Genomic DNA, 17,572 nt, shown 5'->3' with positions numbered 1-17,572 from the left:
AATTTATGATTCTCGCCTGAGAATGGTAGAAGGGACCCTGCTCTATGATAAATTTGCCCTTTTACTTTGAAAGTAGACATAAATTTATCTGTCCACGATCTTCTTACAATTAAAAATTTGTGTTTGAACGATTTTCTTAAATACTTTTAATGACGTCATCGTCATAACGAACATGACGACAACTAACTTCATGACAACATGACGACATGATGACATGACGTCACTCGACAGACAGACAGACAGACACATCCACAGACAACTTATTTTTATATATATCTTCTATATATATAAAATAAGTTGTTTGTCTGTCTGTCGACTGACGTCATGTTTGTGTGTCGACTGACGTCATGTTTGTCGACTGACGTCATTATAAGGATTGAGCTGTATGTCGTCATGAAGTTGTTTGTCGTCTGACGTCATGTTTGTCGACTAACGAAACTACAGACCGGGACACCGGGACACAAATGACGTGTTATGTCTGTTATAACGTAATAGAGGCTACAATCTTGACAGGGCCTTTTGAGGGTGAGGCTTTTCTTATTCCACGCATTCTCATGATTCCAATGGATCTGCTTTTCAACCTAAAAGATTGCAATTCCCAATTTGATTAGCATATTTAGTTTTCAGTCCAGAACCACTAAAGCTATTATGTAAATATCAAAAATATTTATGTTGTCTGAGCAATAATTTTTAGTTTTTATTTCAAAATAGAAAAATTACTTGACAATTTTAGAATTATATCTATCTATATATATAAAAATAAGTTGTCTGTCTGTGGATCAGGTGACGTCATGTTTCTGTGTCGACTGGCGTCATGAAGTTAGTTGTCGTCATTTTTGCTATGACGGTGACGTCATTAAAGATATTTAAGACATATATGTTCACGTAGAAATCTATTAATGTTTAAGTTTAAAATGACTGATGAACTTACAATGGCAAAAGCCGATGAAGATGCTCAAAGAGTCTATGCCAAAAAACTTGCTGCTGATAGAGAAAGTCAGAAAAGAAAGCGTGCCGAGGAATCAAAAGAACAGCAAGGAAACAGGCTTGAGGCTAAAGAACGCAAAACCGCGCAGTTAGATGAAGATCCACCTGGACAGCGAGAGTCAAAACATATCAAAACTGAAAATGATAGCGATGATGATAGGTTTTAGGATCTTGACTTGGATAAGGTCATCATTGCCTACCAGATTTTAGTTAAAAAAACAAAGGTTCGGCGATATGTATTTCATAGTGAAGCTGAAAAATAAAGAAGAAAAAGAAAACTGAAAAAAGAAAAAATGTAAAAAACTAAAAAATACTAAAAAGAAAAAACACTCAAAGAGAAATTAAAGACCGGGACACAAATGACGACCGGGACAGAGGGAATATAAATAACGACCGGGACACTCAAGGAGAAATTACAGACTGGGATACCGGGACACAAATGACGACCGGGACACAGGCAATATAAATGACGACCAGGACACAGGTATTTAAGAATATCGTTCAAAGACAAATTTTTAATTGTAAGAAGACCGTTGAAAGAGAAATTTCTAATTGTAAAATGACTGAAGAACCTACAATGGCAACACCCGAGGAAGCTGCTCAAAACGAATGTATTCACGCCGAAGTAGCTGAGCTGGTAAAGCGTTATGTTTCAGGTTCTAGGTCCGAGAGGCTCCAGGTTTGAACCTTGGCTTTAGCATTAATACAAAAGAAGAAAAAAACTAAAAAAGGTAAAAACTACAAAAAAACTAAAAAGAAAATATATATATATATTTATATATATCATCTTTTCCACAAAAATAATAATTTAGTGCTTCTGCTTAAAAACAGCAATCGAATTGATGCCTCCTGATACGCAACTATCAACAAAGTGGCAATCGTTGTGGTCGGTGATCAGTTCTTACCTCGAGATAATATTCTTTATAGGCGAAACAATCAGTTGACAAGAATTGCTTAAACTCATCGATGCTACGATGCCCTACAATATCCTGACGAATATAAATGACGCCCGGGACACTCAAATAGAAATCACAGACTGGGACACCGCGGGGGGGCTTGGGGGGCGCGAAGCGCCCCCACCAACTAGGTGTTGGGGTGGCGCTTCGCGCCACCCCAACAGCTAGTATATATATATATATATATATATATATACTAGCTGTTGGGGTGGCGCTTCGCGCCACCCCAACACCTAATTGGTGGGGGCGCTTCGCGCCCCCCCCAAGCCCCCCCGCGCGTGTAAGTCGTTACGCGCCATAATAGTTACGCGCCATTGTAGTTGTGTCCCTATGTCCCACCTGTGAATATTTTGTTTTTCTCCTTTATTTTTTTCCTTTTTTTTCTTTTTTAGCTTATTTAGATTTTTAGATTTTTTAGTTTTTTTTATTAGTGTCCCGGTCGTCATTTATATCCCCCTGTTTCCCCCGGTGTCCCCGTTGTAGTTGTGTCCCTGTGTCCCGGTCGTCATTTATATTCCCTGTGTCCCGGTCGTCATTTGTATCCCGGTGTACCGGTCTGTATATACATTCGTTTTTTAGTTTTGTTTTTCTCCTTTATTTTTTTCCTTTTTTTTTCTTTTTTAGTTTATTTAGATTTTTAGATTTTTTAGTTTTTTTATTAGTTTTTATTTTTTTTTTCTTTTTAGTTTTTTTGTAGTTTTTACCTTCTTTTTAGTTTTGTTAATTTTTTTTTTTACTTATGTCCTGGTCGTCATTTATACTCCCTGTGTCCCGGTGCTTTGTTGATTGCTAATCGAACATTCCTTTTGTCCTGGTCGCTTTCTCTTTGAGTGTCGTCATTTATTTTTTTCTTTTTTAGTTCTTTTAGTTTTTACCTTTTTTAGTTTTTTTTAGTTTTTTAGATGAAAATTTTTTTTAGTTTTTTCCTTTTTTTCTTTTTAGTTTTTTATTGGTTTTTACCTTTATGTTAGCTTATTTTTCAGTTTTTTCCTTTTTTTTAGTTTTTTTTTATTTTTTATTTTTTTTTAGTTTTTTACCTTTTTTTAGTTTTTTTATTTTTTTTAGTTTTTTACCTTTTTTTAGTTTTTTTAGTTTTTTTAGTTTTTTTTAGTTTTTTAGCTTTTTTACTTTTTTTATTAGTTTTTAGTTTTTTTGTAGTTTTTGCCTTTTTTTAGTTTTTTCAGTTTTTTTTTTAGTTTTTTATTGGTTTTTACCTTTATTTTAGCTTATTTTTCAGTTTTTTCCTTTTTTTTAAGTTTTTTTTAGTTTTTAGTTTTTTTAGTTTTTTACCTTTTTTTAGTTTTTTTAGTTTTTTTAGTTTTTTAGCTTTTTTATTTTTTTTATTAGTTTTTAGTTTTTTTGTAGTTTTTGCCTTTTTTTTAGTTTTTTTAGTTTTTTAGCTTTTTTATTAGTTTTTAGTTTTTTTTGTAGTTTTTGCCTTTTTTTAGTTTTTTTAGTTTTTTAGCTTTTTTATTTTTTTTATTAGTTTTTAGTTTTTTTTGTAGTTTTTGCCTTTTTTTAGTTTTTTCAGTTTTGACGTCACCTGATCCAGTTTTTTCAGGTGACGTCACCTGATCCACGATCCACAGATCCACAGACAACTTATTGGTTTTTACCTTTATTTTAGCTTATTTTTCAGTTTTTTCCTTTTTTTTAGTTTTTTTTTATTTTTTATTTTTTTTAGTTTTTTACCTTTTTTTAGTTTTTTTAGTTTTTTTAGTTTTTTAGCTTTTTTACTTTTTTTATTAGTTTTTAGTTTTTTTTTGTAGTTTTTGCCTTTTTTTAGTTTTTTCAGTTTTTTTTTTAGTTTTTTATTGGTTTTTACCTTTATTTTAGCTTATTTTTCAGTTTTTTCCTTTTTTTTTAGTTTTTTTTAGTTTTTAGTTTTTTTAGTTTTTTTTAGTTTTTAGTTTTTTTAGTTTTTTACCTTTTTTTAGTTTTTTTAGTTTTTTTAGTTTTTTAGCTTTTTTATTTTTTTTATTAGTTTTTAGTTTTTTTTGTAGTTTTTGCCTTTTTTTAGTTTTTTTAGTTTTTTAGCTTTTTTATTAGTTTTTAGTTTTTTTTGTAGTTTTTGCCTTTTTTTATTTTTTTTAATTTTTTAGCTTTTTTATTTTTTTTATTAGTTTTTAGTTTTTTTTGTAGTTTTTGCCTTTTTTTAGTTTTTTCAGTTTTGACGTCACCTGATCCAGTTTTTTCAGGTGACGTCACCTGACCCATCCACAGACAGACAACTTATTTTTATATATATAGATATATATATATATATATATATATATATATATATATATATATATATATATATATATATATATATATATATGTTTTTAACTACGTAAAACTTGCAAATATACAACATTCTTCTCTGTCCCATTGTCTGTGCATATAAATAGATTGTCAGGTTTACCGACTCTTGAACTTGCAACATATAATTGCCCATGGGAAAAACAATCCGTATTCAGATCTATACCTCATTATTCTAATGATTGCCCTTGAGCTTTGTTGATGGTGACTGCTAATCGAACATTCCCTGTGTCCCCGTCGTAATTTATATATCCCCCCTGTGCCCCCGGTGTCCCCTTTGTAGTTGTGTCCCTGTGTCCCGGTCGTCATTTATATTCCCTGTGTCCCGGTCGTCATTTGTGTCCCGTAGTCCCAGTTTGTAATTTCTCTTTGAGTGTCCCGGTCGTCATTAATATTCCCTGTATCCCGGTCGTCATTTTTGTCCTGGTGTCCCGGTCTGTAGCGTCATCTTATAATGACGTCATATACAAAGCGTTATATACTTATAATGACGTCATCTGCAAACCCACAAACAAACAAACATGCATACATACAACTTATTTTTATATATAGATATAGTTTCTTTTTAGTTTTTCTTTTTTTTAATTTTTCTTTTTTTGTTTTTCTTTTTTTTAGTTTTGCAGCTTTTTTAGATTTTTAGCTTTGTTTTCTTTTTAGTTTTTTACCTTTTTTATTTTTTCCTTTTTGTTAAGTTTTATATATATATATATATATATATATATATATATATATATATATATATATATATATATATATATCTGTGTTGTAACTACATGTGTTGGCGCAGTGGGTTTGACCTTAGCGTGGTAATACGGGACCCAGAGATCGAACCATGCTGCAGGAATGCACTACAGGGCCGACGCAGGGACCTTAGTAGTCAAGAAGCGTCGTTAATCCGATACAAATACAAATACAGCAGCTCAGTTGGTAAAGCGTTATGTTCCAGGTTCTGGGTCCGAGAGGTTCCAGGTTCGAATCTTGGCTTTAGCATTAATGCAAAAGAAGAAAAAAAAACTAAAAAAGATAAAAACTACAAAAAAAACTAAAAAAACTAAAAAAAAAAGGTAAAAACAACAAAAAAAACTAAAAAGAAAAAAACTAAAAATAATAAAAAACTGAAAAAGAAAAAAAAACTAAAAAAGGAAAAAAGCTGACAAATAGAGGAGAAAAAGAAAACCAAAAAAAAATAAAAATAAAAAAAACTAAAAAAGGTAAATGTATTCAAGCCGAAGTAGCTGAGTTTGTAAAGCGTTATGTTCCAGGTTCTAGGTCCGAGAGGTTCCAGGTTCGAACCTTGGCTTTAGCATTAATACAAAAGAAGAAAAAAACTAAAAATAACTAAAAAACAGGTAAAAACTATTAAAAAACTAAAAAAGCTAAAAAACTAAAAAAAAGTTAAAAACTAAAAAAGAAAAAAAACTAAAAAAAAACTATAAAAGGGTAAAAACAGCAAAAAAACTAAAAAGGAAAAAAACTAATAAAAAAAAACTAAAAACTGAAAAAGAAAAAAAAACTAAAAAAAGGAAAAAACTGAAAAATAAAGGAGAAAAAGAATACTAAAAAAAATAAAAATAAAAAAAAGGGAATATAAATGACGACCGGGACACTCAAAGAGAAATTACAGACTGGGATACCGGGACACAAATGACGACTGGGACGTGTGTGTCGACTGACGTCATGTTTGTTTGTCGACTGACGTCATATTTGTCGTCTATAAATGACGACTGGGACACAACTACAACGGGGACGCCGGGGGGCACAGGGGGATATATAAATGACGATGGGGACACAGGGAATGTTTGATTAGCAATCACCATCAACAAAGCCCAAGGGCAATCATTAGAATAATGAGGTATAGATCTGAATACGGATTGTTTTTCCCATGGACAATTATATGTTGCATGTTCAAGAGTCGGTAAACCTGACAATCTTTTTATATTTACAGACAATGGTACAGCGAAGAATGTTGTATATTCGCAAGTTTTACGTAGTTAAAAATATATATATATATATATATATATATATATATATATACTAGCTGTTGGGGTGGCGCTTCGCGCCACCCCAACACCTAGTTGGTGGGGGCGCTTCGCGCCCCCCCCCAAGCCCCCCCGCGCGCGTAAGTCGTTACGCGCCATAATAGTTACGCGCCATTGTAGTTGTGTCCCTATGTTATATAAACTTGCGAATATACAACATTCTTTGCTGTCCCATTGTCTTTGCATATAAATAGATTGTCAGGTTATCCCCCTGTTTCCCCCGGTGTCCCCGTTGTAGTTGTGTCCCTGTGTCCCGGTCGTCATTTATATTCCCTGTGTCCCGGGTCCCGGTCATCATTTGTATCCCGGTGTCCCGGTCTGTATATACATTCGTTTTTTAGTTTTGTTTTTCTCCTTTATTTTTTTCCTTTTTTTTCTTTTTTAGCTTATTTAGATTTTTAGATTTTTTAGTTTTTTTTATTAGTTTTTAGTTTTTATTTCTTTTTAGTTTTTTTGTCCCGGTCGTCATTTATATCCCCCTGTTTCCCCCGGTGTCCCCGTTGTAGTTGTGTCCCTGTGTCCCGGTCGTTATTTATTTTTTAGTTTTTTACCTTTTTTTAGTTTTTTTAGTTTTTTAGCTTTTTTATTTTTTTTATTAGTTTTTAGTTTTTTTGTAGTTTTTGCCTTTTTTTTAGTTTTTTTAGTTTTTTAGCTTTTTTATTAGTTTTTAGTTTTTTTTGTAGTTTTTGCCTTTTTTTAGTTTTTTTAGTTTTTTAGCTTTTTTATTTTTTTTATTAGTTTTTAGTTTTTTTTGTAGTTTTTGCCTTTTTTTAGTTTTTTCAGTTTTGACGTCACCTGATCCAGTTTTTTCAGGTGACGTCACCTGATCCACGATCCACAGATCCACAGACAACTTATTTTTATATATATAGATAGTTTTTTTTTTTTTACTTATGTCCTGGTCGTCATTTATACTCCCTGTGTCCCGGTGCTTTGTTGATTGCTAATCGAACATTCCTTTTGTCCTGGTCGCTTTCTCTTTGAGTGTCGTCATTTATTAGTTTTTTCCTTTTTTTTTTTTAGTTTTTTATTGGTTTTTACCTTTATTTTAGCTTATTTTTCAGTTTTTTCCTTTTTTTTAGTTTTTTTTTATTTTTTATTTTTTTTATTTTTTTACCTTTTTTTAGTTTTTTTAGTTTTTTTAGTTTTTTAGCTTTTTTACTTTTTTTATTAGTTTTTAGTTTTTTTTTGTAGTTTTTGCCTTTTTTTAGTTTTTTCAGTTTTTTTTTTAGTTTTTTATTGGTTTTTACCTTTATAGTTTTTTTAGTTTTTTAGCTTTTTTATTTTTTTTATTAGTTTTTAGTTTTTTTTTTGTAGTTTTTGCCTTTTTTTAGTTTTTTCAGTTTTGACGTCACCTAATCCAGTTTTTTCAGGTGACGTCACCTGACACATCCATCCACACATCCATCCACACATCCACAGACAGACAACTTATTTTTATATATATAGATATATATATATATATATATATATATATATATATATATATATATATATATATATATTCACAGGTGGGACACAGGGACACAACTACAATGGCCCGTAACTAATATGGCGCGTAACGACTTACGCGCGCGGGGGGGCTTGGGGGGCGAAGCGCCCCCGACGGCTCTCACTTTAATATTAAATTGATAAATCCAGACACTAACAAAGAAATGAATAAGAAATGCAGTGCAATGCATTATTATTCCTATAGACTAATGATTCGGCAGGATGAAGACAATTATATTTTAAAATGCCGTCAATTGTTTCACGAATACGTTGTTGATATGTGTGCAAAAATTGAATCGGAGCGTTTGCTATTTATCCGTCTGAATCAGACCAAGCTCCGCTCTGAACAATACATTCATTTGCGAGATGCAGTTTTAAATGACGGTAATACCACAAACGTTGGAAGATTAACGATTTTACCTTCGTCATATGCTGGCAGTCCCCGTCATATGCATGAATATGCTCAAGATGCTATTGCGTATGTTCGTCTCTATGGTCGTCCAGATTTATTTATTACATTTACATGTAATCAATCTTTGGACGAGATACAGCAGCTTTTACTTCAAGGACAATCGGCGGTTCATAGACATGACATTACGGCCCGTATCTTCCGGCAAAAGTTGAAATCACTGATAAACTACATAGTAAAACTTGAAGTGTTTGGGTCAGTGCGATGCTTGATGTACTCAGTGGAATGGCAAAAACGAGGATTGCGACACGCACATATACTAATCTGGCTACATTATAAAATTACTTCTAACGAAATTTATGATGTGATTTCCGCTGAAATACCTGATGAAAATGTCGATAAGGGGTTATATGATATTGTTGTAAAAAATATGATACATGTACCTTGCGGTGCACTGAACGAAAATTCACCATGCATGGCCAAAGGAAGGTGCACAAAGCAATATCCTCGACTTTTAGTACCCAACACAATTACTGGCAATGATGGTACCCACAATATAGAAGAAGATCTACTGAAGATGGTGGTAAAACAGCAATAATAAAGAAGCTTAACGGTACCACCATCGAAGTAGATAACCAGTGGGTTGTTCCATATTCCCCATTATTATCAAAAACATTTAATGCACACATAAACGTTGAATACTGTAACTCCGTAAAGGCAATCAAATACATATGTAAATACGTCAACAAAGGCAGTGACATGGCAGTTTTTGGCTTGCAGTCCCAAATCAAAGATATCGACAAAATCGTACAATATCAGGCTGGAAGATACATAAGCAGTAATGAAGCTGTTTGGCGAATTCTTTCATTTCCGATACATGAACGTAGTCCAGCTGTTGTTCACTTAGCGGTACATTTACAGAATGGTCAACGTGTTTATTTTTCGGAATCCAACGTGCAACAAAGAGCCCTGAATTCACCGGATACCAAGTTAACTGCTTTCTTTTCGCTATGCAAAAATGATTCTTTTGCAAAAAAAACTGCTGTATACTGAAGTGCCTTCGTATTACACGTGGAATATTAAAAATAAAGTATTTGAACGTCGAAAACAGGGTAAGTCAGTCGACGGTCAACCTACCATCTTCAAAGATACCACGATAGGAAGACTCTACACCGTTCACCCCAATCAACATGAATGCTTCTTTCTACGCCTGCTTTTGGTGAATGTACCCGGTCCGACGTCCTTTGAGTATTTGAGAACTGTAAACGGTACTATACATGACACTTACCGTAGTGCATGCCAAGCTCTGAATTTATTGGAGAATGACCAACACTGGGATAACTGCATCAACGACGCGTGCGAAACGTCAACTCCAAGTCAAATTCGTGCATTGTTTGGAATCATTCTAACAACTTGCTCTCCTTCAGCTCCTACAGAGTTATGAGGAAAATATAAATCGAAAATGTCCGAAGATATACTCCATCGAAAACGGTTAGAGACGTCAGATATGACTTTTGATTTTACATCAGAAATTTATAACTACACTTTAGTTATTATAGAAGATTTGTGCGTATGTATGGCAAACAAACCTCTTCAGGATTTGGGAATGCCTTCACCTAATCGTACCGCTGCTGTTTCGACATGTGTAGAATTGGATCGTGAACAAAGTTACAGTACGAGTGATCTATTGTCGTATGTACAAAATAACATTTCCAAGTTAACGTCGGGACAAAAAGACATTTATGATACGATAATGCATTGTGTCGATAACAACGTTGGAGAAATTTTCTTTTTGGATGCGCCAGGAGGTACTGGTAAAACGTTTGTGATAAAACTGATTCTGGCATCAATTCGATCAAAAAATGATATAGCGTTGGCAATTGCGTCGTCCGGAATAGCCGCAACGTTGCTGCCTGGTGGAAGAACTGCTCATTCCGCTTTGAAATTGCCTCTTAATTTGCATTCTACAGAAACTCCCACGTGCAATATTTCCAAATCATCTGGGATGTGTAAAGTATTGCAGCAATGCAAACTTATTATTTGGGACGAGTGCACAATGTCACACAAAAAATCGCTCGAGGCTCTGGATCAATGTTTGAAAGATTTGCGAGGGAATTCGAAACCCTTTGGCAGCACATTAATATTGCTTGCTGGAGATTCCAGGCAAACATTACCTATAATACCTAGATCAACCCCTTCAGACGAAATGAAAGCTTGCCTGAAAAATTCTAATTTATGGGCACACGTAAAAACATTAAAATTAACTACAAATATGCGTGTCCGATTACAAAACGATGACTCTGGTCAAACATTTTCAGATAAATTGCTGGCAATTGGAAACGGAAAGCTCCCAGTAGACTCAATTTCAGGACGTATACAACTACCTGCTGAATTCTGTAATTTAGTGACGTCCAAAAATTAATTGATTGGAAAAGTATTTCCGAATATTCTAAACAATTATAGAAATAATAAATGGCTAAGTGAAAGAGCGATTCTTGCACCCAAAAATATAGACGTCCACGAAATCAACAATATTGTTTTAACCAACATTCGAGACCAGGCAGTCCTTTACAAGTCAGTCGACACAGTTTTGGAACCAAATGAGGCGGTTAATTATCCATCTGAATTTTTAAATTCCGTGGATCTTTCAGGGTTTCCACTACACGTGCTACAACTAAAAATAGGCGTACCAATAATACTGTTAAGAAATATCAACCCACCAAAGCTTTGCAATGACACGCGACTCGCCGTAAAAAAAATGGAAAACGTAATAGAGGCCACAATCTTGACAGGGCCTTTTGAGGGTGAGGCTGTTCTTATTCCTCGCATTCCCATGATTCCAACGGATCTGCCTTTTCAATATAAAAGATTGCAATTCTCAATTCGATTAGCATTTGCAATCACCACCAACAAAGCTCAAGGTCAATCATTAGAAAAATGTGGTATAGATCTTAATACTGATTGTTTTTCCCCTGGACAATTGTACGTTGCATGTTCGAGGGTCGGTAAACCTGACAATCTATTTATATGCAGCGACAATTGGACAGCGAAGAATGTTGTATATTCGCAAGTTTTACGCAGTTAATTTTTATTGTATCTATCTATCTATCTATCTATATAAAAACGAGTTGTGTGTATGCATGTTTGTTTTTTTTTAAAAAGAGCGCTTACATATGACGTCATTATAAGTACATAAGGCTTTGTATATGCACAGACAATGGGAAAGCCAAGAATGTTGTATATTCGCAAGTTTTACGTAGTTCAAAACACATATATAAATCTATCTGTATTCATAGGTGGTACACAGGGACACAACTACAATGGCGCGTAACTAATGTGGCACGTAACGACTTACGCGCGCGGGGGGGCTTGGGGGGCGCGAAGCGCCCCCCACCAACTAGGTGTTGGGGTGGCGCGAAGCGCCACCATAACAGCTAGTATACATATAACTATATATATAAAAATAAGTTGTCTGTGGATCTGTGGATCTGTGGATCTGTGGATCAGGTGTGACGTCGTGTTTGTCCGCATATGACGTCTGAATTATTTCACACTAATACAAAAGAAGAAAAAACTAAAAAAGGTAAAAACTACAAAAAAAAACTAAAAAGAAAAAAAAACTAAAAAAGCTAAAAAACTAAAAAAAACTAAAAAAAGGTAAAAATCTAATAACTAAAAAAAAAACTGAAAAAAATAAAAAAAGGCAAAAACTACAAAAAAATAAAAACTAATAAAAAAACTAAAAAAGCTAAAAAACTAAAAAAACTAAAAAAAAACAAAAAAAAGGTAAAAAACTAAAAAAAAACTAAAAACTAAAAAAGAAAAAAACTAAAAAAAAGGAAAAAACTGAAAAATAAAAGAGAAAAAGAAAACTAAAAAAATATGAATAAATATATATAAAAATAAGTTGTTTGTGGGTTATGTCTGTCTGTCTGTCTGTCGAGTGACGTCGTGTTTGTCCGCATATGACGTCTGAATTATTTCACACTAATACAAAAGAAGAAAAAAAACTAAAAAAGGTAAAAACTACAAAAAAAAATAAAAAGAAAAAAAACTAAAAAAGCTAAAAAACTAAAAAAAACTAATAAAAGGTAAAAAACTAAAAACTAAAAAAAACTGAAAAAACTAAAAAAAGGCAAAAACTAAAAAAAAACTAAAAACTAATAAAAAAAACTAAAAAAGCTAAAAAACTAAAAAAACTAAAAAACTAAAAAAAGGTAAAAAACAAAAAAAAAAACTAAAAAAGAAAAAACTAAAAAAAAGGAAAAAACTGAAAAATAAGAGAAAAAGAAAACTAAAAAAATATTAATAAATATAAAAAATATAAATATAAATATAATATAAATTAGCAATCAACAAAGCACCGAGACACAAATGACGACCGGGACACAGGGAGTATAAATGACGACCAGGACATAAGTAAAAAAAAAAAAAACTAAAAAAACTAAAAAAATGGTAAAAACTACAAAAAAACTAAAAACTAATAAAAAAACTAAAAAATCTAAAAATCTAAATAAACTAAAAAAGAAAAAAAGAAAAAAGGAAAAAAAATAAAGGAGAAAAACAAAACTAAAAAACGAATGTATATACAGACCGGGACACCGGGATACAAATGACGACCGGGACACAGGGAATATAAATGACGACCGGGACACAGGGACACAACTACAATGGGGACGCCGGGGGGCACAGGGGGATATAAATGACGACCGGGACACCAGGACACAATGAATATAAATGACGCCCGGGACACTCAAAGAGAAATCACAGACTGGAACACCGGGACACAAATGACGACCGGGACACAGGGAATATAAATGACGACCGGGACACAGGGACATAACTACAAAGGGGACGCCGGGGTGCACAGGGGGATATATAAATGACGATGGCGACTCAGGGAATGGTCGATTAGCAATCACCATCAACAAAGCTCAAGGGCAATCATTAGAATCATGAGGTATAGATCTGAATACGGATTGTTTTCCCATGGACCATTATATGTTGCATGTTCTCAGAGTCGGTAAACCTGAAAATCTATTTATATGCACAGACAATGGGACAGCAAAGAATGTTGTATATTCGCAAGTTTTACGTAGTTAAAAACATATATATATATATATATATATATATATATATATATATATATATATATATATATATATATATATATATATATATATATATATATATATATATCTATATTCACAGGTGGGACATAGGGACACAACTACAATGGCGCGTAACTAATATGGCGCGTAACGACTTACGCGCGCGGGGGGGCTTGGGGGTTGGCGCGAAGCGCCACCCCAACAGCTAGTATATATATATATATATATATATATATATATATATATATATATATATATATATATATATATATATATATATATATATATCTGTCTGAAGTTGATATCTTAAGTGAATTAAGATTTTAAGGTTGTGTTTGTCACGTGATAATATCCCGTGCGACACCTGATTTTGCGCTTCAAAGCTATACACCGTAGGAGTGTTTATTTGGATAATAGCTCAAGTAAATTTCCGATATGTTGACAGCCAACTCTCCATGGGATTTCTAATGATTCAAGATAAGCGAACCATTTCTTTCAGGAACATTTACTTTCTTCCCACGAGATCCTGTTCAATTATTACTTTGGCAAAGAAAAGGATCCGTGTACCTTCACGGATGATTTTTTTTGCAGTTCTTCGCTATAAAGTTTTATTTTTGATGCTATTAGTGACGCAGCTTTTTTTCTCTTTTTTTGTGACAAAAGAATTTTTCATCGTAAATGAACCAGCACTTGCCTTTAGTCTCCTGCCCAGGGTTGTATGTTTCTGAGTTGGCTCTTCCTGAAATCTCTGGACATTTTCTTGATAATCTGTCTTTTGTATTATGTTATGATGAGTATAAAACCTCTTCCTCCCAAAAGAATGAGTTTCTACGTGCCACTGAAGTTTGTGATGAAATAAAGCTTGTTGAAAAAACGAGGGTTTCGCTCGAAAGTTCCATGGCTTCTGAAAACTATTTTATCTTGGACATTCACTATATTCGATGATGTTACGTCCTCCATGATGTTTACCTTATCTCTTTGAACGAGCTGTTCTAAGAGCAGATGGACGAAGTCTCTCAAATAAACAACTGTCGCAATTAAACTAAAATTAGATATAAAATAAGATAAGGTTATAATAAAAAAAAAAAGATGCCTGTTTTGGTCTTACCAATTATCTTTTGAAAACAAAATATCCATTATTTTTAATTTTTATTGTTGTTGCACTGAGTTTCCTTGTTTTCCTACCGAGTATGGACTTAGCTGGTTATTATGAGGAATCACCAGTCCATTGTTTACGCCCAATCATTTAAATTTAAATTTTTTACTAGTTTTAACAAGTTGCAACAAGCCCGTCTCTTCGACTGAAACACATCTATGAATGGATGGCCAATTTGTATAATTTAAAGCTATTCTCCTTGTTGCTGGTGCGGCTCATGCCCCACCCGAAAGTACATCCGTCGGACATTTTGACTATTCAGAGTGAAAAGGTTGGCTCAGAATTTTGATTTGACGCCACCGGGCTATGCAGGAGAGTTTTATTGTCCTCTGATAACTCCTGAATTTTATAGGGACGCCCCGATTCGTTTATTCCTAATTGAATGAGCCTTGTTTTAAGTTTATAAAACCTTTCATTCTGTACGAAATTGCCAGGAAAAAAAAAGAAATAATACATTGGATGCACATTGCTCTTTATTCTGTCAACTCTATTGTAATGATTGATCAGGATCCGATCTGACATTAGTGAGTTCTAAGAAATCTGGCCATTTAGGTGAAGAGGTGGTCGGTTTCAGACAAACCGTATCAGAAGTAATATTAAGGGTCCTTTCTGTGACTTCTGCGGGTCTGTACAATTTTGTTCTGTGTGGGGAAAGAGGGTCCTTAAATTCGTGTCGTCTCAGCATCTATCAGATAAGGCTATTGAATCTCAATCATACCTTTTGGAAGTAACACTTATCAAACAATTCAGTCAATTTATTTATTTCAAAAAAGAAGCATAAACTGTAAAATAGCTTTGACTCAAAAGCATAGCTTATTAATTCTCTTTTTTTATGTTTCAAAAATACAAGTATGTTTAAAAAAGTGTGTTCAATGTCAAGATTAAATTTTATTAAGTTTTGAATGTTAGTTAGCGCCGTACGAAATCAGCATACGAATGAATTCATATTGTTGATAGCAGTGTTGCTTCTGGCTTCTCTTGCGCCCGGGCAAAACCTTGATTAGCACACCCCTCCCCCACTGTCTCCCAAAATTTTAAGGCCAAATTATAACAAAATTTGTATATTTTATTTATTAATAAAATTTTTGGAACTGCGTTCTCTACTATATTTTAACAAAAAAAAAGTTCAAAAATTAGAAAACGATTATAACTGTTAGAATGTTTATTTGAAAATATGCGCCCCCAATTTTCTGCGCCTGGGACAAGTGCCCCCTCTGTACCATCTTCCCTAAAACCACCACTGTTTTATAATACTATAGGCCTTTCGCCTAGTTGCTGCTTTGATATTCATTATATAGACCAGACATAGTTTCTGGCACTTGCCTTTCCATTGGTCTAATCAAGTACTTATTGTATATGGAATAGGAAATGGTTGAACTTGAACTTAGAGGTTTTCCCGGATCGATATTAACCCTTGTGGGGGATGAGAAAGGGGTATCCCTTATTTCTCGACACGCGCCTATTTACCATAAGAGGACGTCAAACCCCAGCCAAATTTAATGAAAAATAATCGCTGAAGTTCAAAGTTATGCCTTTTTGTGGTCAGCAACTGATTCTACCTTTTTGGAGGGTTTTGGGGTATCACATTTTTATTGATCAGCTTAATTAATGGGCAGTTTGACGGAATTTATTGAACAAGAGCTTGTAAAGAGCTATGGAATTCCAATTGAATTTGTATGGAAAAAAGGTAGGAATTTTGTTGTGGCTTTAAATAGTTTGAGTTCTATCTGATAGCTGAATTGAGTTGGTCTGCAGCTGTGACCAATGGTTCACGGTGGCTGCAATACTTCATGAGACTTTGGCACCAGAGACTTATTTTTTAAATCAGTTTTACTGCATTGAATAAACCAAAATAATAATTTTTCTTCATTTAGGTGCTATAATGTCTGCAACAGAAGCTATATCTTTGAGAGGGCTTAGCAGAGATCAGTATATGCAAGGAGTCAAGCTTCAAGACTGGGCTAGGTTGGCTTCAGTTCAATGTGACACTGGTCGAAAAATTTGAAATTTTTAGCTTATATTATTTTTAATATACTTGTGAAATTTAATGTAACGTACACTATCGCTTTTAACATAATATAGGATTTCTTTTGCTCAGTGTGTAAGATTTTAGAATGACTCTTAGTATAGTGGAAGCACCTTTATTTCTAAATTGTCTTTTGGAAGAAAAGAAGAGGAAATGAAGAATTCCCTTGCAACAAAAATGCATTGTTTAGCAAATATGACGTTTTAGCACAAACTGCTAAAGCATTGGAACTTAAAAGAAATATCGTATGCGGAACTTTCCTTGAGCCGAACAAACCGTAAACATTGAAAATCTTTCGCTTTGGATATTCTTGCTCCGTTCTTCCCATAATACAGAATTACGGACTGCTTAATAACCCTACGCAAAGCCTTACGTCAATCTGACCGTAAAACGGAACGAGACGCAAAAGCATTATTCTGAAGAAGATGAAGAAATTTCAATTTTTTTACGGTAATGTGTCAAATATTGATGTGATTGATGAAAGAATACTTGATTGTGCGGAAGGTACAAAGCTTATGTATTTATTTATTAATTTCGAACTTAAAGTAATGGTAAATTTTCTTCAGAACAAAATAGTGACCAAACATTAAGTTAATTGTTTGACGTTGAAAGAAGATTGACGCAGGAACGTTAACACGAGGTGTAGCAGCCTCAGCATCAAATGCAAACCAAAGTCTTACGTTTTTAATGTTAAGTGCCCTTTAGTCTGTAAAGCGTTTGCGCCTTATTGTACCAGGTTTGTCGCAGCATTATGTTCGAAGCTGTAGGTATTCTTCACATTGGTTTTAGTGATCCTTTCTTTTCTTGAATTTTGGGAAAATTAATATACCCGTGTTAGACCTTTTGTCGTAAGATGAAATGAACGCAAGAGCTTGGATCCTTGAAATTGACCAAATTTTTGTTTACTTTTTTCTTTGGATAGGTTTAATGACAAAATACTTTCGGAAACTAGAAAGTTTTTGAATTTATTTACTTCAATTTGTTTGAAGTTTTTTGGATAATGATGATGACCTTACATCAGAACAAAATAGTGCTATAGTATGAAGGTAACCGTTTTGATATTAAAGGAGTTAGGCGTAAGAAACAGAACGTAACA

At 33.5% G+C, this 17,572-nt stretch overlaps 1 protein-coding gene across 1 annotated transcript in view; it reads left to right on the top strand.

Annotated features, from left to right (window-relative positions):
- Positions 1–16,547, top strand: part of LOC136028994 (actin-related protein 10-like) — a gene marked incomplete at its 5' end in the record, with an annotated part of 123,372 nt that extends 106,825 nt beyond the window's left edge. Inside the window, 1 exon segment of the mRNA XM_065706993.1 lies at positions 16,325–16,547. Coding sequence (XP_065563065.1) covers positions 16,325–16,455 — 131 coding nt within the window.
- Positions 16,548–17,572: the final 1,025 nt, after the last annotated feature.

The sequence above is a fragment of the Artemia franciscana genome, chromosome 7 (assembly GCF_032884065.1).
Source record: "Artemia franciscana chromosome 7, ASM3288406v1, whole genome shotgun sequence".
NCBI classification, from domain to species: domain Eukaryota; kingdom Metazoa; phylum Arthropoda; class Branchiopoda; order Anostraca; family Artemiidae; genus Artemia; species Artemia franciscana.
The sequence above is the reverse complement of the archived record's forward strand: the minus strand, read 5'-3'. Positions and strand labels throughout refer to the sequence as shown.